At 45.8% G+C, this 23,357-nt stretch overlaps 2 protein-coding genes across 2 annotated transcripts in view; both read left to right on the top strand.

Annotated features, from left to right (window-relative positions):
* LOC135499415 (periplakin-like) overlaps nt 1-418 on the top strand; it is a 40,945-nt gene extending 40,527 nt beyond the window's left edge. Inside the window, exons 9-10 of the mRNA XM_064790158.1 lie at nt 10-72; nt 380-418. Coding sequence (XP_064646228.1) covers nt 10-72; nt 380-418 — 102 coding nt within the window. The remainder of the gene's footprint in view (nt 1-9; nt 73-379) is intronic.
* Nucleotides 396-23,357, top strand: part of LOC135499414 (uncharacterized) — a 75,814-nt gene continuing 52,852 nt past the window's right edge. The window contains exons 1-4 of the mRNA XM_064790157.1: nt 396-637; nt 991-1,245; nt 2,138-2,256; nt 2,701-23,260. Of these exons, the coding sequence (XP_064646227.1) occupies nt 635-637; nt 991-1,245; nt 2,138-2,256; nt 2,701-23,260 (20,937 nt within the window). The 5' untranslated portion in view covers nt 396-634. The remainder of the gene's footprint in view (nt 638-990; nt 1,246-2,137; nt 2,257-2,700; nt 23,261-23,357) is intronic.

The raw sequence follows: 23,357 nt of genomic DNA, 5'->3' as shown, positions 1-23,357 counted from the left end.
ATTTTTCAGATATCAGTCATCAAGGGCCATGTTTACGAAATAGTTGAAGCCGTGGACCAAAGCAAATGGATGGTAAGTGGTTTTTAGTATGTTTATAACATGAGGAAAGTGGCGGAGAGAGGTTATGTCTGGCAAATATGTGGTAACATCCGTTATTGTTGTATACAAAAAGAAAAATATTACTTCAAATAATGAGTTTTTGGTCATACTGTTTTTTAAAAACCTGTCACATCATCTGGATGTCGTGACATACAGGTAGTAAGTGATGGGAATAACTTAATACCAGCAAGTGATTTTCAGATGGACGAAATAACACGAAATCACACACCTCTAGTATCTCTTTCAGAAAGGCCATTATTCTTATCTCATTTCCTTTAAGAAAGGCCAATGTTCTTGTCTCCAAAGGTCACCCAATTAAGTCATTATCGTTTCATTTCAGATCCGAAGTTTCAATAATGATACCTCAATCGTCCCCTCATTGGTGCTAATCTTTTCCTCGCCTGACCGCGAGGCCGTGGACTTAGCCCACAGACTCCGGCAGCACCTACTGACCACCTGGCGGAGCTTCATCATCTGTTTGAGGTACCAGGTGACCAGGTGCTTGCTGGGACTCATACAAAACACTACAGATGATATGGTAAGTGGCCAGAGGCGGTACAATGATTACGTTAAGTCAAACCACCTTTAAATTAGACCATTCTGTTAGCGCTAATGTTTTTATCATACTGTGTCGACACTTTTCAACCTGCTACACACCTAGGACTGGTAGAATGTGGAACTTGCTTGACTCTTCAGTGCGAGAAAGTAGTCCTGTGGCCAGTCTCAAGATAGGGCTGAAGGCCATGACCTCTAAAAAGTGCTTTTTGTGAAAGCGCCTGTGAGCGGGACACTTGTAATGGATGCCATGCAAGACAGTATTTTCTTACTTGCTTATCGGGGAGATTCTATTTGAAATAATGCGTTATTCGTCTATGCACTGCCTGTTTCCAGCTGCTTCAGTTTGACTTTCACGACCGCCACAAGATCCGGGAAATCCTCGATGAGGCGTTAGATATGTTCGATTCCGTCGGAGCCGTGGGGCAGGAAACTCAAGACCTCTACCGGACCATCCGTGTCTTCGCCATCCGAATCATTCCAACAGACTCCGAGCCACATGCGGGGAGAAAGGGAGGAGGTGACGTACCGCAGACCAACGATATAATGACGAATTGGAGGGAGGCCGATCGTGTCGTTACGTTGTTGGGTGTAAGTTCCTCTCCGACTCAAAATATGTGAACCAAATGCTCAGGTTAATCAAGTCAGCAAGCCATAATGATGCTAATTCCGAAAAGGCATCGCACTATTTTGCAGATGCAATTATCTGGACGCATTTTACATGAATTTTGGTATTACTAGATCGATGAATTTCATAATGATTAATAAATGTACATAAAACGAATATCATATATAATTTTTCTCAATTAGCAATTTGTAAGTTTTTGTCATGTATTAGCCAATCAGACGGCACCAATTGCGTTTGTCTGGTGTAGAAAGCATGGCCTATGTGGTTTTTGATTGGTTATTGCCTGACTTAAAGTCCCAAATTGCTGCTTCTGTTATCTTAGACAGTCGGCCTTGGGTCCACTGTCATTGATTTTGGTGAAGTTTAAATGAATTTTTCGATGTCTTATCAGCCGGATCAGTGCACATAGGGTATATGATAAATAACATTCCCGCATTATGATATTTTCAAATTGTTACGAACAATTATAACACCCCAGTTTTTGTAGTTTTCCCTTCGACCAAGTTACGTAAGGTAATGAACATTCCTGTTATCAATGTCAAAGTATTAATTAGCTTAACACCCAGCCGAGAAATACGGGATTGATGCCAATAGAATGCTCCATCTATTGAAAAAATATTTTATTGGCGTAATTTAAGTTCAGCAAGAGCAGTAAATAAATCAACATTATTCACTTAAAAGTATATCAAGCCACCGCATGCCTCCGGAAAATTGCTGTCTATAAATTGCTGATACATACAATTCGAAATGGGCCATCAATCGTCCTCTATGACGAATAATTGCGTGTGCCAGTAATTTGAGTTTTTGTGTCGTCTGAGTAGGCGCCATTTTGTACAATTTGTGTTTATGTTACAGGATCTGCTGGTATACTACCGATGCTATGAGAATACGTTATGGACAACTCGGAATGAGGAACGAAGGATTGTCAATGAGGATAGCTCTGTAAAGTTTGTTTCCACTGCCTATATCAAGCGGTAAGTGTCTTAATTTTTAGCCCAATATAATCTCTACTCTTGTCATTATGAAACACTGCTTGAAAGCCCTAACATGACGGTAGAAAGCAGGATAGGTTGAGTGGTACACGTGATAATGAACTGAACTGAACAGGCAGAAGCAATCCAATAATTTCGCTCGTTAATGAATTGGAAATGATTATTTGATAAAAAAGCTCCCTGTATCTCGAAATAGAACAATTTAAGAGCTAGTCTTTTGAACAATAGCTAGAAAGTTCAACATTCGTAACTGATCTATAGTTGATAAAAGATATAGGAACAACAGAATAAATATACTTCATTCCAAACTGTCTATTTCTGTAAACAAACGTGCTGACCGTGAAGTAGATGCCAGAATGCCGATGACAGACCAAGTCGGGCAGTTCTGCTCTTAAAGGTGCAATATAGCACACAACTACTTTTCAGAATCGACCCAAGATTCGAGGGCAAACGGCAATCAAAGGGAGCAACTCCCGAGCAAGATGACGTTAGTTTCATCTTCGTCCACGAGAGGACGCCACAGCTGGACGAAGGTGACTTGATGACAGCTGATAACAGAACTGAAGAAATGGAAGAACACATAGAGATGACGACGCTGCAACTTGCACATGAGTCGCCCTACGCGTCGCTTGAGCTGGGAGGGGAGTTAGTCCAGCGTGAAGTGATCCCAGGCAAGTCCTTGGAGCAGGAGTCGAACTTCTTCGAAGAGGTCACTCATGAAGAGACTGTCGAGTGCACAGAAGAGGAAACCGTGGATATGGTTCTAATGGAGACGCAAGAGACAAGTAGTTTTGTCATTACTTGTGTCATAGACCCAACAACTGGTGACGAGATCAGTATGTTTGATGCGATCAAGGAAGGAATCGTGGACCAAGAACAGGGGATTTATTTTAACCCTGTGACCAAAGAAACGATGCCGATTGCTGAAGCAATGAACCAAGGATTAATCATGGCCGAGATGGTGTCCAACGTGGTCGAGTCTACAGTTACAACAGTCTATAAGACCAAGGAGTTCTGTATTTCTGGTGCTGTTGATACGAGAACGATGACACAGGTGACTGTAGATGAGGCATTAGATCTTGGAATTATACTGCCGGAGGATGAGCTCTTTGTCGACCTGAAGGCGGAAGAGAGGATGACAATCCCTGATGCCGTTGCCAAGGACTTACTGATACAAAAATGGGACAGTACACCTAATGATATCGAAGTCGAAACTGGTAACGGCGTGTTGATTTTTAGAGTAGAATTCATAGTCGATCCGATCACCAACGCAGAAACACAGCTGAGCGAAGCAGTTGAACAAGGTTTTCTGGACCCAGATAAACAGTTGTTCATTAACCCGGAGAAAGAAGTACAGATTCCCCTGTATGAGGCAATTAAATTGGGAATGGTTGTCGCCCAACCTGTTGTCAAAGCAGTGGAGAGGAAGGAGGTCTGCTTTGCCGAAAAACCAAGAGAAACCTTCAACGATTGTGTCGTCCAAGAAGATACCATTGAGCATCAGACAGCAGAGACAATAAAATCATCCCCGATTGACATATTTGACTCGTTAGGGCTAGAAGCGAAACTACCAGAAGGTGTTGAAATAGTTTATAGGTCATCAGCTAAACAATTCCTACCTGGTGATTACGTTGCTGAAGACCTGAACGAGCTTGAAGAAATCATACCAGAAGTCATCAGAGAAAACAGGTCCACACCAAGTCAGTTTGACACCTCGGATTGGGAGGATATGGATGATGTCATTTCTTACGTGACGGGCCTTCTGATTGTTACAGATTTCAAAGTCGAGTCAATTACTGGCCCAGATGGTAACGAGGTGCCTCTGGAAGAGGCTAAGGCCAAGGGTCTGTTTGACCCACACAAGATTGCCTACACAGATCCGGTTACACAGAAAGAAATACCTGTTCAGGAGGCAATAGAACTAGGCCTAGTGAAGGGCCAACCCGTTGGTAAAGGAACCTATGCCACCCTGTGTGTCATGGACCCCGACACAGGGGCTGAGCTGAGCATTGAGGAGGCGTGTGAACGAGGACTTATAGACCTCGACAGAAACTGCTTCATTCTCCCTAAAACAGGACAAGATATCCCATTGCAAGAGGCTATCGATGAAGGCCTTATGAAGGGAACCCCGCTCCAAGATGATCATGAAGATGTCATTTCTTTCCTGAGTGGGCCTTTGACACTTACGGACTTCAGAGTAGACTCAGTCAAAGACAATGAGGGGCATGAGTTGTCATTTGGCGAGGCGGTCGCCAAGGGCCTCTATGATCCCGATAAGGTGGTCTATATAGACCCCGTTACCCAGGAAGAAATCCCAATCCACGATGCGGTAGAAAAATGCATAGTAAAAGGTACGCCGGTGAATAAAAATACCTACAACACACTTTGTATATTTGATCCGGATAGAGAAACAAAGATGACGACTGACAGACCGGGCGAAAGAGGCCTCATTGATCTTCAGAAAGGTTGCCTCATACATCCCAAAACTAAGAAAGCCATTCCACTGCCAGAGACGAAAGACGATAAAAAAGATGTAATCTCTTTCCTTAGCGGTCCTTTGACTGTCACAGACTTCAAAGTAGAATATGTCAAAGACCAGGATGGAAATGAAATTCCACTCTCGGAGGCAATCGAGAAGGGGCTCTATGATTCAGAGAAGATGGCCTACATAGACCCAGTCACGCGCAAGGAAACTCCTTTCATTAAAGCCATAAAAATTGGATTAATCAAAGGAAACCCGGAGGAAACAGAAACCTACACTAGTCTGTCAGTTGTGGATCCTGATACATGCGCTAAACTGTCAATAGAGGATGCTGTTGAAAAAGGGCTGATTGATATTGAAAAGGGCTGCTACATAGACCCCAAAACAGGGAAAGCTATTCCGATACCAGAGGCCATTGAAGAAGGACTGATGAAGGCTTCTCCAACCAAGGAAGATGTAATTTCATACCTGAGCGGTCCTTTGACTGTCACAGACTTCAAAGTAGAATCCGTGAAAGACAAGTATGGAAATGTAATACCACTCTCGGAGGCAATCGAGAGGGGGCTTTATGAACCGGAAAAGATGGCCTACATAGACCCAGTAACCCACAAGCAGATCCCTGTCCAGGAGGCAATAGAACTAGGCGTAATCAAGGGCCATCAAGAAGATAAAGAGACCTACGCAAGCCTGTATGTTGTAGATCCTGTTACTGGGGCAACATTGACCATTCAAGAAGCATCCGACCAAGGACTAATAGACCTGGAAAAGGGATGCTTCTTGCACCCGAAAACCATGAAGGCAGTGCCAATAGCGGAGGCCATCGAGGAGGGACTGATAATGGCAACCAAGGCCGAGGATGATAAGGGTGATATCATTTCATTCTTGAGTGGCCCATTGACTGTCACTGATTTCGAAGTCGAATCGGTCAAAGATCAGGATGGAAATGAGATTGCACTCACTGAGGCAATTAAGAAGGGTCTTTATGATCCTGAGAAGATGGCCTATATCGATGCAATCACCCATAAGGAGGTTCCTCTCACAGAAGCTATTGAGACTCACTTAATCAAGGGCCACCCAGAAGACACGGAAACGTACACCAGTCTGTCAGTTGTGGAGCCTGATACAGGTGCAGAATTGACCATTGAGGAAGCTGCCGAAAAGGGACTAATAGACCGTGAGAAGGGATGCTACGTCGATCCCAAAACAAGAAAAGCAATTCAAATACCACAAGCCATTGAAGAGGGACTAATGAAGGGTAAACCTACGAAAGATGATGTCATTTCTTACCTGAGTGGCCCTCTGACTGTCACAGACTTCAAAGTGGAATCAGTCACAGACAAAGATGGTAATGAACTTCCACTCGCCGAGGCAATTGAGAAAGGTCTTTATGATCCAGAGAAGATGGTCTATATCGATCCAATCACTCAAAAGGAAATTCCCCTCATAGAAGCTATAGAGACTGGCTTAATCAAAGGCAAGCCAGAGGACACCGAAACCTACTCTTGCTTGTCAGTCTTAGATCCTGATACAGGGACAGAGTTGACAATTGAAGAAGCAACCGAAAAGGGATTAATAGACCGCGAGAATGGATGCTATATAGACCTCGAAACAGGGAAGGCTATTTCAATACCGGAGGCGATTAAAGAGGGCCTGATGAAGGGTGAACCGTCAAAGGAAAATGTCATATTTTACTTGAGTGGTCCTTTGACTGTCACAGACTTCAAAGTTGAATCAGTCAAAGACAAAGATGGAAATGGTCTTCCACTCACCGAGGCAATTGAGAAAGGTCTTTATGATCCAGAGAAGGTGGCTTGTATCGATCCAATCACCCATAAGGAGGTTCCTCTCATAGAAGCTATTGAGACTGGCTTAATCCAGGGCCACCCAGAAGACACGGAAACGTACACCAGTTTGTCAGTTGTGGAGCCTGGTACAGGTGCAGAAATGACCATTCAGGAAGCAACCGAAAAGGGACTAATGGACCCTGAGAAGGGATGCTACGTAGATCCCAAAACCGGGAAAGCAATTCAAATACCACAAGCCATTGAAGAGGGCCTGATGAAGGGTAAACCTACGAAAGATGATGTCATTTCTTACCTGAGTGGCCCTCTGACTGTCACAGACTTCAAAGTTGAATCAGTCACAGACAAAGAAGGAAATGAACTTCCACTCACTGAGGCAATTGAGAAAGGTCTGTATGATCCAGAGAAGATGGTCTATATCGATCCAATCACTCGGAAGGAACATCCCCTCATAGAAGCTATAGAGACTGGCTTAATCAAAGGCAAGCCAGAGGACACCGAAACCTACTCTTGCTTGTCAGTCTTAGATCCTGATACAGGGACAGAGTTGACAATTGAAGAAGCAACCGAAAAGGGATTAATAGACCGCGAGAATGGATGCTATATAGACCTCGAAACAGGAAAGGCTATTTCAATACCGGAGGCGATTGAAGAGGGTCTGATGAAGGGTGAACCGTCAAAGGAAAATGTCATATTTTACTTGAGTGGTCCCTTGACTGTCACAGACTTCAAAGTTGAATCAGTCAAAGACAAAGATGGAAATGGTCTTCCACTCGCCGATGCAATTGAGAAAGGTCTTTATGATCCAGAGAAGATGGCTTGTATCGATCCAATCACCCATAAGGAGGTTCCTCTCACAGAAGCTATTGAGACTGGCTTAATCCAGGGCCACCCAGAAGACACGGAAACGTACACCAGTTTGTCAGTTGTGGAGCCTGGTACAGGTGCAGAAATGACCATTCAGGAAGCAACCGAAAAGGGACTAATGGACCCTGAGAAGGGATGCTACGTAGATCCCAACACAGGGAAAGCGATTCAAATACCACAAGCCATTGAACAAGGACTGATGAAGGGTAAACCTACGAAAGATGATGTCATTTGTTACCTGAGCGGTCCTTTGACTGTCACAGACTTCAAAGTGGAATCAGTCAAAGACAAAGATGGAAATGGTCTTCCACTCATTGAGGCAATTGAGAAAGGTCTTTATGATCCAGAGAAGATGGCTTGTATCGATCCAATCACTCAGAAGGAGGTTCCTCTCATAGAAAGTATTGAGTCTGGTTTAATCCAGGGCAACCGAGAAGACACGGAAACGTACACCAGTTTGTCAGTTTTGGAGTCTAATACAGGTGCTGATTTGACAATTGAGGAAGCGATCGAAAAGGGACTAATAGACCCTGAGAAGGGATGCTACGTAGATCCCAACACAGGGAAAGCGATTCAAATACCACAAGCCCTTGAACAAGGACTGATGAAGGGTAAACCTACGAAAGATGATGTCATTTGTTACCTGAGCGGTCCTTTGACTGTCACAGACTTCAAAGTGGAATCAGTCAACGACAAAGATGGAAATGAGCTTCCACTCATTGAGGCAATTGAGAAAGGTCTTTATGATCCAGAGAAGATGGTCTATATTGATCCAATCACTCAGAAGGAAATTCCCCTCATTGAAGCTATAGAGACTGGCTTAATCAAAGGCAAGCCAGAGGACACCGAAACCTACTCTTGCTTGTCAGTCTTAGATCCTGATACAGGGACAGAGTTGACAATTGAAGAAGCAACCGAAAAGGGACTACTAGACCCTGAGAAGGGATGCTACGTAGATCCCCAAACCGCAAAAGCAATTGAAATACCACAAGCCCTTGAACAAGGACTAATGAAGGGTAAACCTACAAAAGATGATGTCATTTCTTACCTGAGTGGCCCTCTGACTGTCACAGACTTCAAAGTGGAATCAGTCACAGACGAAGATGGAAATGAACTTGCACTCGCTGAGGCAATTGAGAAAGGTCTCTATGATCCAGAGAAGATGGCTTGTATCGATCCAATCACTCAGAAGGAGGTTCCTCTCATAGAAAGTATTGAGTCTGGCTTAATCAAGGGCCATCCAGAAGACACAAAAACGTACACAAGTTTGTCAGTTGTGGATCCTGATACAGGCGCTGAATTGACAATTGAGGAAGCGACAGAAAAGGGACTAATAGTCCCTGAGAAGGGATGCTACGTTGATCCCAACACAGGGAAAGCTATTCAAATTCCAGAAGCCATTGAAGAGGGTCTAATGAAAGGTATACCTACAAAAGGTGATGTCATATCCTTCCTAAGTGGTCCTTTGACTGTCACAGACTTCAAAGTTGAATCAGTCAAAGACAAAGATGGAAATGGTCTTCCACTCACTGAGGCAATTGAGAAAGGTCTTTATGATCCAGAGAAGATGGTTTGTATTGATTCAATCACCCATAAGGAGGTTCCTCTCACGGAAGCTATTGAGTCTGGCTTAATCCAGGGCCACCCAGAAGACACAGAAACGTACACAAGTTTGTCAGTTGTGGAGCCTGATACAGGTGCTGAATTGACCATTGAGGAAGCAACCGAAAAGGGACTAATAGACCCTGAGAAGGGATGCTACGTAGATCCCAAAACAGGGAAAGCAATTCAAATACCACAAGCCATTGAAGAGGGCCTGATGAAGGGTAAACCTACGAAAGATGATGTCATTTCTTACCTGAGTGGCCCTTTGACTGTCACAGACTTCAAAGTGGAATCAGTCACAGACAAAGATGGTAATGAACTTCCACTCGCTGAGGCAATTGAGAAAGGTCTTTATGATCCAGAGAAGATGGTCTATATCGATCCAATCACTCATAAGGAAATTCCCCTCATAGAAGCTATAGAGACTGGCTTAATCAAAGGCAAGCCAGAGGACACCGAAACCTACTCTTGCTTGACCGTCTTAGATCCTGAAACAGGGACAGAGTTGACAATTGAAGAAGCAACCGAAAAGGGACTACTAGACCCTGAGAAGGGATGCTACGTAGATCCCAAAACCGGGAAAGCAATTCAAATACCACAAGCCCTTGAACAAGGACTGATGAAGGGTAAACCTACGAGAGATGATGTCATTTCGTACCTGAGTGGCCCTCTGACTGTCACAGACTTCAAAGTGGAATCAGTCACAGACGAAGATGGAAATGAACTTGCACTCGCTGAGGCAATTGAGAAAGGTCTCTATGATCCAGAGAAGATGGCTTGTATCGATCCAATCACTCAGAAGGAGGTTCCTCTCATAGAAAGTATTGAGTCTGGCTTAATCAAGGGCCACCCAGAAGACACAAAAACGTACACAAATTTGTCAGTTGTGGATCCTGATACAGGTGCTGAATTGACAATTGAGGAAGCGACCGAAAAGGGACTAATAGTCCCTGAGAAGGGATGCTACGTTGATCCCAACACAGGGAAAGCTATTCAAATTCCAGAAGCCATTGAAGAGGGACTAATGAAAGGTATGCCTGCAAAAGATGATGTCATATCTTTCCTGAGCGGTCCTTTGACTGTCACAGACTTCAAAGTGGAATCAGTCAACGACGAAGATGGAAATGAGCTTCCACTCATTGAGGCAATTGAGAAAGGTCTTTATGATCCAGAGAAGATGGTTTGTATCGATTCAATCATCCATAAGGAGGTTCCTCTCACAGAAGCTATTGAGACTGGCTTAATCCAGGGCCACCCAGAAGACACCAAAACGTACACAAATTTGTCAGTTGTGGATCCTGATACAGGTGCTGAATTGACAATTGAGGAAGCGACCGAAAAGGGACTAATAGTCCCTGAGAAGGGATGCTACGTTGATCCCAACACAGGGAAAGCTATTCAAATTCCAGAAGCCATTGAAAAGGGACTAATGAAAGGTATGCCTACAAAAGATGATGTCATATCTTTCCTGAGTGGTCCTTTGACTGTCACAGACTTTAAAGTTGAATCAGTCAAAGATAAAGATGGAAATGGTCTTCCACTCACCGAGGCAATTGAGAAAGGTCTTTATGATCCAGAGAAGATGGTTTGTATCGATTCAATCACCCATAAGGAGGTTCCTCTCACGGAAGCTATTGAGACTGGCTTAATCCAGGGCCACCCAGAAGACACGGAAACGTACACAAGTTTGTCAGTTGTGGAGCCTGATACAGGTGCTGAATTGACCATTGAGGAAGCAACCGAAAAGGGACTAATAGACCCTGAGAAGGGATGCTACGTAGATCACAAAACAGGGAAAACGATTCAAATACCACAAGCCATTGAAGAGGGACTGATGAAGGGTAAACCTACGAAAGATGATGTCATTTCTTACCTGAGTGGCCCCCTGACTGTCACAGACTTCAAAGTGGAATCAGTCACAGAGAAAGATGGAAATGAACTTCCACTCGCTGAGGCAATTGAGAAAGGTCTTTATGATCCAGAGATGATGTCTTGCATCGATCCAAACACTCAGAAGGAAATTCCCCTCATTGAAGCTATAGAGACTGGCTTAATCAAAGGCAAGCCAGAGGACACCGAAACCTACTCTTGCTTGACCGTTCTAGATCCTGATACAGGGACAGAGTTGACAATTGAAGAAGCAACCGAAAAGGGACTACTAGACCCTGAGAAGGGATGCTACGTAGATCCCAAAACCGGGAAAGCAATTCAAATACCACAAGCTCTTGAACAAGGACTGATGAAGGGTAAATCTACGAAAGATGATGTCATTTCTTACCTGAGTGGCCCTCTGACTGTCACAGACTTCAAAGTGGAATCAGTCACAGACGAAGATGGAAATGAACTTGCACTCGCTGAGGCAATTGAGAAAGGTCTCTATGACCCAGAGAAGATGGCTTGTATTGATCCAATCACTCAGAAGGAGGTTCCTCTCATAGAAAGTATTGAGTCTGGTTTAATCCAAGGCCACCCAGAAGACACGGAAACGTACACCAGTTTGTCAGTTGTGGATCCTGATGCAGGGGCAGATTTGACAGTTGAGGAAGCAACCGAAAAGGGACTACTAGACCTTGCGAAGGGATGCTACGTAGAACCCAAAACCGGGAAAGCGATTGAAATTCCACAAGCCATTGAAGAGGGACTGATGAAGGGTAAACCTACAAAAGATGATGTCATATCTTACCTTAGTGGTCCCTTGACTGTCACAGACTTCAAAGTGGAATCAGTGAAAGACAAAGATGGAAAAGAACTTCCACTCTCCGTGGCAATTGAGAAAGGTCTTTATGATCCAGAGAAGATGGCCTGCATAGACCAAGTAACCCTCAAGGAGGTTCCTCTCATCGAAGCAATAGAACACGGGTTGATGAAAGGCAATCCCGATTCGAAGGAAACTTTCATTGCTATCTCTGTCCTTGAACCAGCTACTGGCAAAGAACTGACAATTTACGAAGCAAGCGATATGGGGTTATTAGACCTACATAAGGGTTGTTACTTACAACCGAAGACGAAGAGGCCTGTACCCATTCTAGATGCTATGGCGGATGGCCGCATAAGGGCGACTCCAGTGGAGAATCCTGTGTACTTCATTGACACTGTTGCTGACCCTACATCAAGCGAGAAGATTCCTTTATCAGATGCCTTGGAACAAGGCATCGTTGATCTTGAGAATGGCACGTATTACAACCCTAAAACTGATGAGACCATACCGTTTCAAAAGGCTGTGAATCAAGGCGTTGTGCATACCGTCCCTGTTCAGATCCTAAATGTCATAGATCCTCGAGCCGGCGATACGCTCTCTCTTGATGAAGCAGTAGAGCGACAGATTTTGGACCTACTAAAGTATCACTACAAGAATCCAAACACTGGAAAAGCAGTACCCATCCAGCAGGCGATAGACCAGAACCTTATCAATGCAGTGCCGTGCAATGTTGGGGATTATGAAGATGAAATTGTGCCTCAACCCATGCTAGAAGTCAGGTCTGCACCAATCGATCTGGGTCTGGATTGGAAGAATTTGGATGACGTCATACCTGTTCCAAGTGGCCCATTGGCCGTTACATTCTTCAGAGTCGATTCGGTGAGGTCACAGACCGGGGAGGAATTGCCACTAAAAGAAGCGATAGAACAAGGTCATTATAATCCGGACATCATGTGCTACATAGAGCCTACCACGTTGAAGGAGATACCAGCCAAGGTGGCAATCGATTTAGAATTGTTAAAGGGAACTGCGGAGAGAAAGGAGACATACGCACCCATCTGTATTGTTGAACCAAACACTGGAGCAGAGCTGACCCTTGAAGAAGCCATCGAAAAGGGGTTTGTCGATCTTGAAAAGGGTGGTTTCTTTGATCCGAAATCAACGAAGCTGTTGCCGATACAAGAGGCGATGGAGATGGGTTTAGTCAAGGCCATGCCTGTCAGAAATCCCGTGCATGCAATAGAATCAGTGTTCAACCCAAAGACTGGGCAAGACATCACGGACACAGCAGCTGTCCGAGATGGAATCGTGGACCTGAAGCGTGGACTCTACGTTGATCCTAAGAGTAATGAAACCATGCCTCTAGAGAAGGCTATTGAGAAGGGGTTAGTCGGGGTAGTCGCGCTGCAGATTATGACTGTCACAGACCCAAAAACCGATGAACAGGTACCCTTGGAAGTCGCAGTTGAGAGGTTCCTACTCGATATCCCGAAGTACCATTACAAAAAAGATCCGAAAACGGGCGAGCCGATTACCCTGAAGCAAGCAATTGAAGATGACCTGATTGCCTCCGTACCTGTCTCAAATCCAGTCTTCATCGTTGAATCCGTAGGCGAGGACGCACTGCCAGTTCAGGAAGCGTGTGGGAATGGTCTCTTTGATCCAAACACTGGTAAATACATTGACCCGAAAACGGGAGAAGCCATACCATTAACTGAGGCTGCAGAGGCAGGACTTGTCTCGGTAAAACCAGTATACGTTGATTCCGTCTTTGACCCATTGACCGAGACACTGCTCACTTTGGATTCAGCAGCTGAGAAAGGCATAATAGACGTTGCAAACTCTCTATACATTGATCCGTGCACCAAGGAGCCTCTCCCACTGACAACTGCGATTGAAAAAGGACTGGTCATGGCCACAGGGGTCAAGAATCCAGTAGAGTGCCCAGTGACAGTTGTGGACCCTAACACTGGAGAAGAAATTTCCCTAGGAGCTGCTGCTAATAAAGGCATGTTTGACTTACTTCAAGGCGAGTACATCGACACGGGATCTGGAGACAGGATTCCATTGAAGAAGGCAGCAGAAGAGGGGAAACTCAAAACAATACCCTGCTATGTTTGGACAGTATCGGATATAGATAAAGTAGAAGAAATCTCACTGGAGGATTCCGTAACGAGAGGGATTCTAGACTTGCAGAAGGGTGTGTATGTTGACCCTCTGAATAGTTCTACCATGCCCCTGTACAAAGCTTGTGAGGAGAATCTAGTCCAAGCACTTTTGGTGAAGAATCCTGTCTGCTGTATTGAAGCGATTGTCGACCCGAAGACTGGGAATAGCTTAAGCCCGGAGGAGGCGGAACATATCAAGCTATTCGATATTGAACAGTGCTTGTACAATGACCCTGCAGGAAATCTGTTGGGATTCGAAGAAGCAAAGAAAGAAGAGAAGATCCGAGTCGTTTATTTATACATAGTGCATGTGATAGACACGACAACAGACAGTTACTACAGTCTTGAACAGGCCTGTTTTAGAGGTTTGCTTGATATACCGAAGAGTCTGTACTTGGATACAAAAGAAGAGAAATTGGTACCACTGAGTACTGCGATTGAGACAGGGCTGGTGAAAGCAATTCCATTGAGGAATCCTATTAACTATCCAACCAGTTTTCAAGATACCAAACACGATACAGGTATCTGCATAGAAGAGGCCGAAAAGAAGGGACTTGTCAGTTTTACCAAGGATGAGTTCATCGATACGAAGTTGGAAAAGACGTTGTCCCTGCTTGAAGCAGTGGAGTCGGCTCTCCTCAGCGTCGAATCAGTTTACGTCGACGCAGTGTTAGACCCGTCCACCAATGAGTATGTCACTCTGGAAGAGGCTGGTATCAGTGGTATCCTAGACCTACCTAGATGTCTCTATATCAACAAGATGACTCAAGATATGTGCAACTTCGAGGTAGCCATTCGGGAAAGCTACATTAGAGTTACAAAGGTGCGAAACCCGGTTCATATAATAGTCAAGATCTATGACGAAAGTGAGCTTGTCAGCTTCGAGGAGGCAATGGAGAGAGGTATCGTAGATATTGCTAAGGGAGTATATTTAGATAGGGCACATCAGGAGGTCCCACTCTATAAGGCGATCGCAGAGGAGAAAGTCTGCACGGTTCCTTTTTACATCGAGAGAGTCACTGACCTCGAAACGGCGAAAGAGGTCCCACTGGAAGAAGCCACGCAAAGAGGACTATTGGACCTACAGAGAAGTGTGTACGTCGACCATGGAACGAACCAAAAGGTCGCAATTATTCGAGCAATTGACCAGGGCCTAATCAAGGCTGTGCCTCTGAGTAATCCCGTGTACAGCATAGAATTCGTCACGGACACTCTCACGGGTGAATCAGTTCCACTCAAGGAAGCCGTAGAAACCAAAATGGTCGATTTGACAAAGGGACTTTTCACGGACCCTGAGACTTCCACTGTTTACCCTCTGCGTTATGCCTTAGAACATGGCTTCGCTAAAGCTAGACCTGTTTACATCGAAGGAGTCCTAAGCCCTCGTTCGCCTAACGCGCTTCTAGGCTTACCCGAGGCCTGCTTGACCGGCTTAGTCGATATACCCTGTAGTGTGTACATTTGTCCAAAGTCACTTCTGCCAATACCGCTATGTCAAGCAATTGATGAAGGTTACGTCAAAGCACATCCAATCTGCAGCGCAGTGCTGCAGCCAGTTGCAGCATTTGACCCTGCAACGGGCGAGACCTTGCCGATTAAGGAAGCAGTGCAGGCTGGTGTGTTTGACAAACTGCACTCTACATACGTGGATCCAGAGTCAGGGGAGGACATCCCATTAACTCAAGCATTGGAAAGAGGTTTAGTCAAGGCGAAACCTTTCTATGTCGAAATCGTGAAAAACCAACATACTGACGAGGAGTCTTCTTTTGAACAAGCTGTGTTAAAGGGACTACTAGACTGCAGCAAAGCGTTGTATATTGATCCAGTTTCTGATAGACCAGTGCCCTTTGAAGAGGCTTTAGAACAAGGACTGGTCAAAGCAGATGCTGTGCGAAATCCAGTATACTCGGTGGAGTACGTCTTGGACAAAGTCGCGGATGAGTGTTACAGTATTGATGACGACAAAGCACAGCATCTTGTCGACTTAGCAAAGGGAGTTTACATTGATCTGGTTACCAAGGAGGAGTTACCGTTACAACAAGCCATCAAGGCTGGCTTGGCCAAGGCCGTGCCAATATATGTGGAGTGCGTGGTTGACCCAATCACAGGGGAAGAGCTTTCACTAGAAGATGCAGTGATAAAATCTATCATTGACATCCCGAAAGGGATTTATCTCGATCCTAGGGAAGTGAGACCAATCCCGTTCTGCAGGGCTGTCGAGAGGGGCCTGATCAAAGCAAGGCCTGTTAATGCACCAGTTCTCTGTCCGAAGTCTGTGCTTGACCCCGAGACAGGCGATCTCATTCCATTGGAGGCTGCAGAGGAGAAAGGTCTGATTGACTTAGAGACTGGCGTTTGCAAGGATCCAAAGACTGGAGAGGATGTACCATTAAATGAGTCAGTAAAACAAGGTCTTGTTGAGTGTCTGCTTGTGTGTGTGGTATCTGTCCTTAATCCTGATGGAGAGGAACTGGCATTGATTGAGGCAATTGAACAAGGCGTCATTGATTTGGCCAAGGGTACATGCTTCGACCCTAGCACTGGTGATCAGGTAAGAATCCTTATAGCTTTAGAGAAAGAATTGATCAAAGCAATCATTGTTCGCAACCCAGTGTACTGTGCAGAGTATGTATTGAACCAGGCCGAAGACTGTGCGATACCTTACGAAGCCGCAATAGAGAACAGCTTGGTCGATCTCGAAAAGGGTGTCTACTTGGATAAGGAACAAGATGTCAATGTCCCACTGCATAAATCAGTGGAACAGCACTTCATCCGAGAGGTCCCTTACTATGTGGAGTTTGTAGTAGACCCAGTCACTGCGCAAGAGTTGACTCTAGAAGAGGCTGCTCTTCAAGGGCTTATAGACATACCAAAGAGCCTGTATCTCGACCCCAGGGCGGTTACACCAACCCCTCTGTATAAGGCCATAGACAGTAACCACATCCAAGCAACAGAAGTTAAGAATCCTGTGTTCAGCCCTGAGACTGCGTACGATCCTGCTAAAGGAAATTACATTCCTGTACAAGAAGCAGTGGAAGCTGGTCTAGTTGACCTCAAGAATGGAGTATACAATGAGTCGGACAAGAAGGAGGTCAGAATTTCCGAAGCCCTCAAGAGAGGTCTCGTGACATCCTCGCCAGTCTATGTAGCCTCAGTCATAGACAGTGAAACCAAAAAGGAGCATACTCTGGAGAAAGCCGTCGAGTTGAAACTGGTGGATATCATCAATGGTGTGTATTACAAAGGTCATGAGGCGCTGCCGCTCTTAGTTGCAGTTGCGGATGGCTTGGTGAAAACAGTCCCGAATAGGAACCCAGTTTACACAGTCACTGCTGCCTTGGATACGAAATCCGACCTGATAGTCAACATACGCGATGCAGCAGATTTGTTTGATTTGAACCATGGGCTGTACATCGATCCCGATACCAAACATGACTACACGGTCAACAGGGCTATCGAAGACTGGTTCCTACGGGCCACTCCGACTTACGTCTGTTCGGTAGTCGATCCTACCACGGGAGAAGACGTATCAATGGCGGTAGCGGCAGAGCAAGGCATTGTTAACTTAGCCGATAATACCTACATTGATCCAAAGAAGATCCAGCCAATACCGTTGTCAACAGCACAAGCCATGGGGTTAGTTAAATCTATTCCAGTCAGGTCACAAGTTGCCTCTGAGACTGTCGTCCTAAATCCACACACAGGTCAGGAACATCCTTACAAGGATGCTAAGAAACTAGGCCTTGTTGATGAAGACAAGGGCTTGTACATTATTCCGAAATCTCAGGAGAAGATGCCTTTTGAAACTGCCAAGGAAAAGGGCCTGGTATCGGAAATTCCCGCGTCAGTGTACTGCGTGCTTGACCAAGAGAAGTCAGAGTACGTCTCATTGGAGCAGGCTATAGACAAGGGGTTGATTGATCCCATTGGGCCGAACTACAAAGACGTTTTATCGGGTGAGGGGCTACCACTGCAAAAGGCAATGGAAGCAGGGTTTGTTAAAACTATTCCTGCGAGGAACCCTGTGTATGTAGCTTATGCTGTGAAGGACCCATCTGATGGAAAACGAATAGGGATCATCGACGCATTCACTGAAGCTCTTGTGGATTTGTCCAAGGGGGTCTACCAGAACCCTATGACTGGGGAAACCACACCCCTATTCCTGTGTAAGGAGAATAGTGATGTGGAGTTCATACCGTTCTGCATCGCGTCCGTGTATTGCCCGAGCACTGGTGAAGAGTTGAGCCTCTCAGAAGCAGTGGAGAGGGGAGTCGTAGACTTACCAAAGTCAGTCTATATTGACCCGTTGACGATTGAGCCGATTCCAATGCTTGCTGCAATAGCTGACCATAAGATTACTGCAGTACCTGTTTGCAACTACGTTAGCTGCACGGATGGTGTATTCTGCCCGGAGATGGAAAGCAGACTCCCAGTAGAAGAGGCGATCAAGCAAGGGTTGCTAGATTTGCCAGGTGGGGAGCTGAACGTTACAAAAGATGAAGAACCAATCTCCTTGGCCAAGGCCCGAGAGGAGGGCTACGTAACAGAGACAACACTCATAATCTTACACGTAACGGACCCCTATACTGAAGAAGCCATCACCCTAGAGCAGGCAGTCAGAATGGGGGTGGTAGATCTCGTAAATAATTCGTACATCAACCCGTTGAAGTCTCAGATCATGCCGCTGTTGACTGCGTACGAAAAAGAAATGATCAATGCAAAGCCGCTGTATAATCCTGTATTCTGCCCAGAGCAAGTTGTGGACACTGCCAATAAACTCAAGAAGATTCCAATACTCGATGCTATTAAACGCGGCATCATTAAACCAGATACTGGGCACTACCATGACCCGTCAAGTGGAGAAGCATTGACCATCCAAGCGGCCACAAAACAAGGACTGGTTCTTGGAACTCCGCTCTTCGTTGAGTTGGTTAAAGACCCTTCCAGTGGAAAATCCTTGCCATTGGACGAAGCCGTGAAGGACATATTGGACGTACATACTGCAACTTACAAGGAGGATGAGACGAAGGCGCCCATGTTGCTGTCGCAGGCTGTTGAGCAGGGTTACGTCAAGGGCATCCCAGCGAGGAACCCCGTAAAGGTGGTTGTTGGTGCATTTGATCCAAAATCAGCAAAGTATCTCCCTGTTGAGAAAGCACTGCAGAAAGACTTGTTAAGTTTGGTGGATGGCGTTTACATTGATCCGAAGACGCATCAGGAGATACCCCTGAAATCCGCCATTGCGACGAAGAAGGTCAAGGTCGAGACGTACTGTGTTGATTACCTTATCCATCCACTAACTGGGAAAGAGTTGACCTTAGCAGAAGGTTCAGAAGCGAGGGTGTTGGACCTACTAAAGTCCCTGTACCTGGATCACAAAAATGACAAAGCAATACCCATAAAAACTGCAATCGAAAAGGGTTTGGTCAAGGCCATGCTTATGAAGAACCCAGTAGTCGTGGCAGAGTTCGTTTTGGACAGCATTGCAGAGTCACTGATGCCCATCGAAGAAGCTGTCGTGGTTGAGTGTGCTGATCTGAAATCCGGACTTTATACCGACCCTGGAACTCACGAAAAGTACTTGTTATCCGAGGCAATCAAAGATGGCGTTGTGAAGACAAAAACATTTGTGATCGAATCTGCGCATGACCCGAGAGATGACAAGTATTTAGAGCTAGAAGATGCTGTCAAGGAGGGATTGGTTGATATTGCGAGGAGCACCTACACCTTCCCGGAAACCGATGAGGCCATTCCCTTGATAGCGGCGATAGAACGGGGTTTGGTTCGTGCCGTACTTGTGCAGAATCCAGTCAAGATCATTCGGGCTGTCGTCCACAAAGGACATAAGGGAGATCTAACAATGGAAGAAGCAGTTGAGATAGGATTGCTAGATATTGACGCAAAGACTTACAACATGCCTGAGAACGGGGATCTAATATCTTTTCATGACGCAGCTGAGAAAAAGCTACTGAAATATGCTACAATGGACATACTCTACGCAGTGGATCCTAAAACTGGTAAAAAGTTGCCACTCGAACAAGCAGTTGAGCAATCACTGGTAGATCTGCCGAAGAGTTTGTACTTGAATCAGAAGACACAGGAAGCAATCCCGTTGACTACTGCCATCAAGAAGGGGTTTGTTAAGGTAACCCCTGCAACTGAAGATGCCAAGGAGTATCCGAAGAAACCAGTAGGAAAGAGAGAGACCACTGAACGTGAGAAGAAGAGGAAGAAAAGTAGGAATTCCCTTGGGAAGCTTGAGTATCCGAAGAAGGATACTGTGAGGTCCAAGAAGAATAGGCCGCACCTGGCGACCCTTATGTCTGTAGATGACCTTGGAGGAGCCCCAAAAGATCCTGAGCGCGCAAATGGAAACCTCGCTAACGGGGAACTGGACAAGGTCCAAGACTTTGCGGAAGAAACTGTTAATGAGGCCGTGCAGGAGGCGTTGAAGAGTCCTATAATTGAGGATGGACAGTGTCAAGAGACAGTAACGGAGAAGCCAGATGAGGAGTTGGTTAAGTCAATGCCAAAGTTGAATCTTGAGGAAGCTTTGGATCAATTAGATAAGGATGCATTTGGCACACTGTTTAAGGATAGGGAAATGGCGGCGACGGACACACCGCTGGAGGGCGATATGGTTGAGGAAGCGATCGTGGAAGTGACCGAGAAAGAAGTAAATGATGCTCCTTGGGACCTAAACCTTGTTTTGGGTCAACCACCAGCAGATGTCAGCACAGGTTCTGACGATAATCTGGATAAGCCTGGATTTGAGAATGGATTAAATGAGAGAACAAGGCCTGGGCATGTTGACCAATTGTCCCCAAGTCAAATTACTACAAGAGAACCGACTGAATGTTTTGACGAGGAAAATAATAAGCAAGGACTTACACCAAGTGCCAATGTAAATGGAGAGGACGATAATGCTAACTTATATCCAGAACACATGAATGATAATGCTGTACAACAGCCCATTGACGCATTAAACTCTGAGCCTGGTTTAGGCGAACAGGCGACTGATGACAAACGTGGACGACGGGATACGTCGGAAGCTATATACAGTGCGGAAGACGTTGACGAAGACGGGAATATCGCGTTAGAAGTTCGAAGGTCGTCTGCTAAAGGATTTTTTCCCGAGGACGATGTTGTGGCTGTAGACAGGCCTGGAAGTCGGGCAAGTATTGATAGCTTAGAGCGGCCCATCTCCCCTGATAGTTTGAGTGGTGATTTGGAGTCAACACCACGTGCGTTGGAGAAGGAGGACTTAGAAAACCCGGATATAGTTGAGGTCGTTCAGTCATCGGCGAAATTATTCTATAACGACGAAGAGCCGATAGAGGGCGTGGCAGAGAAAGGCGAACATCCTTACGACGCTGACGAATCACGAGCTAGAACAGATAGCTCAAGTTCTGAGGAGGGATCGCGGCCATTCACGACAACAAACGACGCCATATTTGATATTACGCCGACACTAGAGGGCGCTGGACTCAAGGTCAAAATCGGCGGAGACGGTGAGACAGCAGGTGAAAAAATTCCGTGCGGAGTCGCCACTGCAGTTGATCCAGAATGCTCACCACGCATTGATGCTGACTTAGTTTATACCTGTCAACAACCAGTGAAAGAGGGACTAGAACCGGAGGCCCCCTGCGAGAAAAACAAGCAGGCGATTAGCTTCCTTTCCGACCCAGATTCGGGCATTGACTATTTGTCCCCGTCAGAGGAGCTGGGCACTCCCGACAGAGAACTTCCAGCTACAAAAAAAGTGGACTTGGGGATAGATTTCAACGTTGAAGCCATCGTACCGGACTCATTGGAGAAACTCCAGAGCGCCGACGAAAGTGGGTATTTGAAAGACGCTCAGACACCTGATAGTATTTTGGACGACTCGAGCCTTGGCTCAGAAAATCTTGACCCGGAGATGTATCGCCGCAACTCAGACGTCCGTCCAGTGGACACATTCTACAAGAAGTTGAGCCATTCTTTGAAGAGCTATCCACTAGGAGTGAAGAGTCCACAAGGGGGTTTGGATATTGGTTTTGATGAGGCTGTAGCCAGTGGCGTCCTCAAGATGGATCCGTTGGAGTATATGAAAGCGCGGGGTGAGGTCTACTGCATCCAGGAGGCAGCATCTTTGGGATACGTTGACAAGGGCCTGGTTGAGAAAATGCTGCCTGTCTATGAGGCACACAGCTTGGAGAATACTCTACAGGACAATAAAGGCTACCTAAAGGATCATTTCAAGGTGGACACAGACAAACTATCCCGGGGTGAACTTCTGGCAAAAGCGCTCAAGAAAAACGCAGTTGACGCTGAAAAAGTATTCTATCATGATTATAAGTCCCATAGGGTTGGGAGTCTAAGCTGGGCCATGACTGTTGATAAATTTGATCCGAAAGGTTTGGAGTTTATTGACCCGAAATCAAAGCGGAATATAGAGTTGGGCGAGGCTGAGGTTGGATACGTTATGACTCCTAAAATAGACAATGTGGAGATTCTAGAACCGATCGCGACTTTGAAGTTCCTAAGGGGAAAGATTGACTTGAATCAAAAGGGAATACAGCACCCGATACGGAGTGATGAATTGACTGTCAAGGACGCCGTATTAGAAGGGGTGCTAGACCTCCCGCGGTTTGAAGTTGGCCCACTAGAGGGTCGCTCAGCGGTCCCCCTCCCCCAGGCACTAAACTTGGACCTCGTCGAGCGTGAAACTGCTAAGAAAATAGCCGGCATTGTTTGCAGTGCCTCACTGGGGAACCTTATCGACAAGGGCCTAATTGACACAAGCACTGCAGATTGCAAAGACCCCACAACAGGGCGGACCCACCCCTTCCAGGAGGCTATAAAAAGGGCTGTAATCCAGCCACAGTTTGTATTCTTCCTAATTGTGTCGACGAAGAAAGTTTCAAGTTTCCAGGCAAGCACTCAGGATAAGTTCTTCTCTCCCGTGACGTGTACATTCAAGGACCCGAGTAGCGACGATCGGATAACCATAGCAGAGGCAATACGTCGTGAAGTCATCTGCCCGTACTTGGACCTGGATGCAATCCTCGCGGCGCAACTGACTGTGCAGGATCTACTCGACAGAAAGGAAGTAACCTTAAGCACGATGTTCCGTACTCCAGTGGGGTACAAACCGTACCCATTACGGGATGCATTAGAGAAAGAGGTCATCAATGGAAATTGCTTCGCGAAGATTGACAAGGAGGGAACGCTGTCCCTCAACGTTGGAGATGTTTATACCAATGCTTTGGAGGGAGTGGTGCGGAGTCTGGAATGGGTGGCGAATACGGAGAATACGTTGGCTGGCCGGATGTGCCCTGAGAAGAACCCCGAGGCGCTCAGGGAGGCCATCGCGCAGCATCGGGTGAGTTATGTTTACTTTTTTGTTTCAATTTTGTTACAGAAAGCGCCCGAAAACAACCGCCATTGTAAAAATAAAGTGATGGTCATACACAAGGTCA

Source organism: Lineus longissimus, chromosome 15, assembly GCF_910592395.1.
Source record: "Lineus longissimus chromosome 15, tnLinLong1.2, whole genome shotgun sequence".
NCBI lineage: Eukaryota > Metazoa > Nemertea > Pilidiophora > Heteronemertea > Lineidae > Lineus > Lineus longissimus.
Note: the sequence above shows the minus strand (reverse complement) of the source record. Positions and strands in the feature narration are given on the sequence as shown.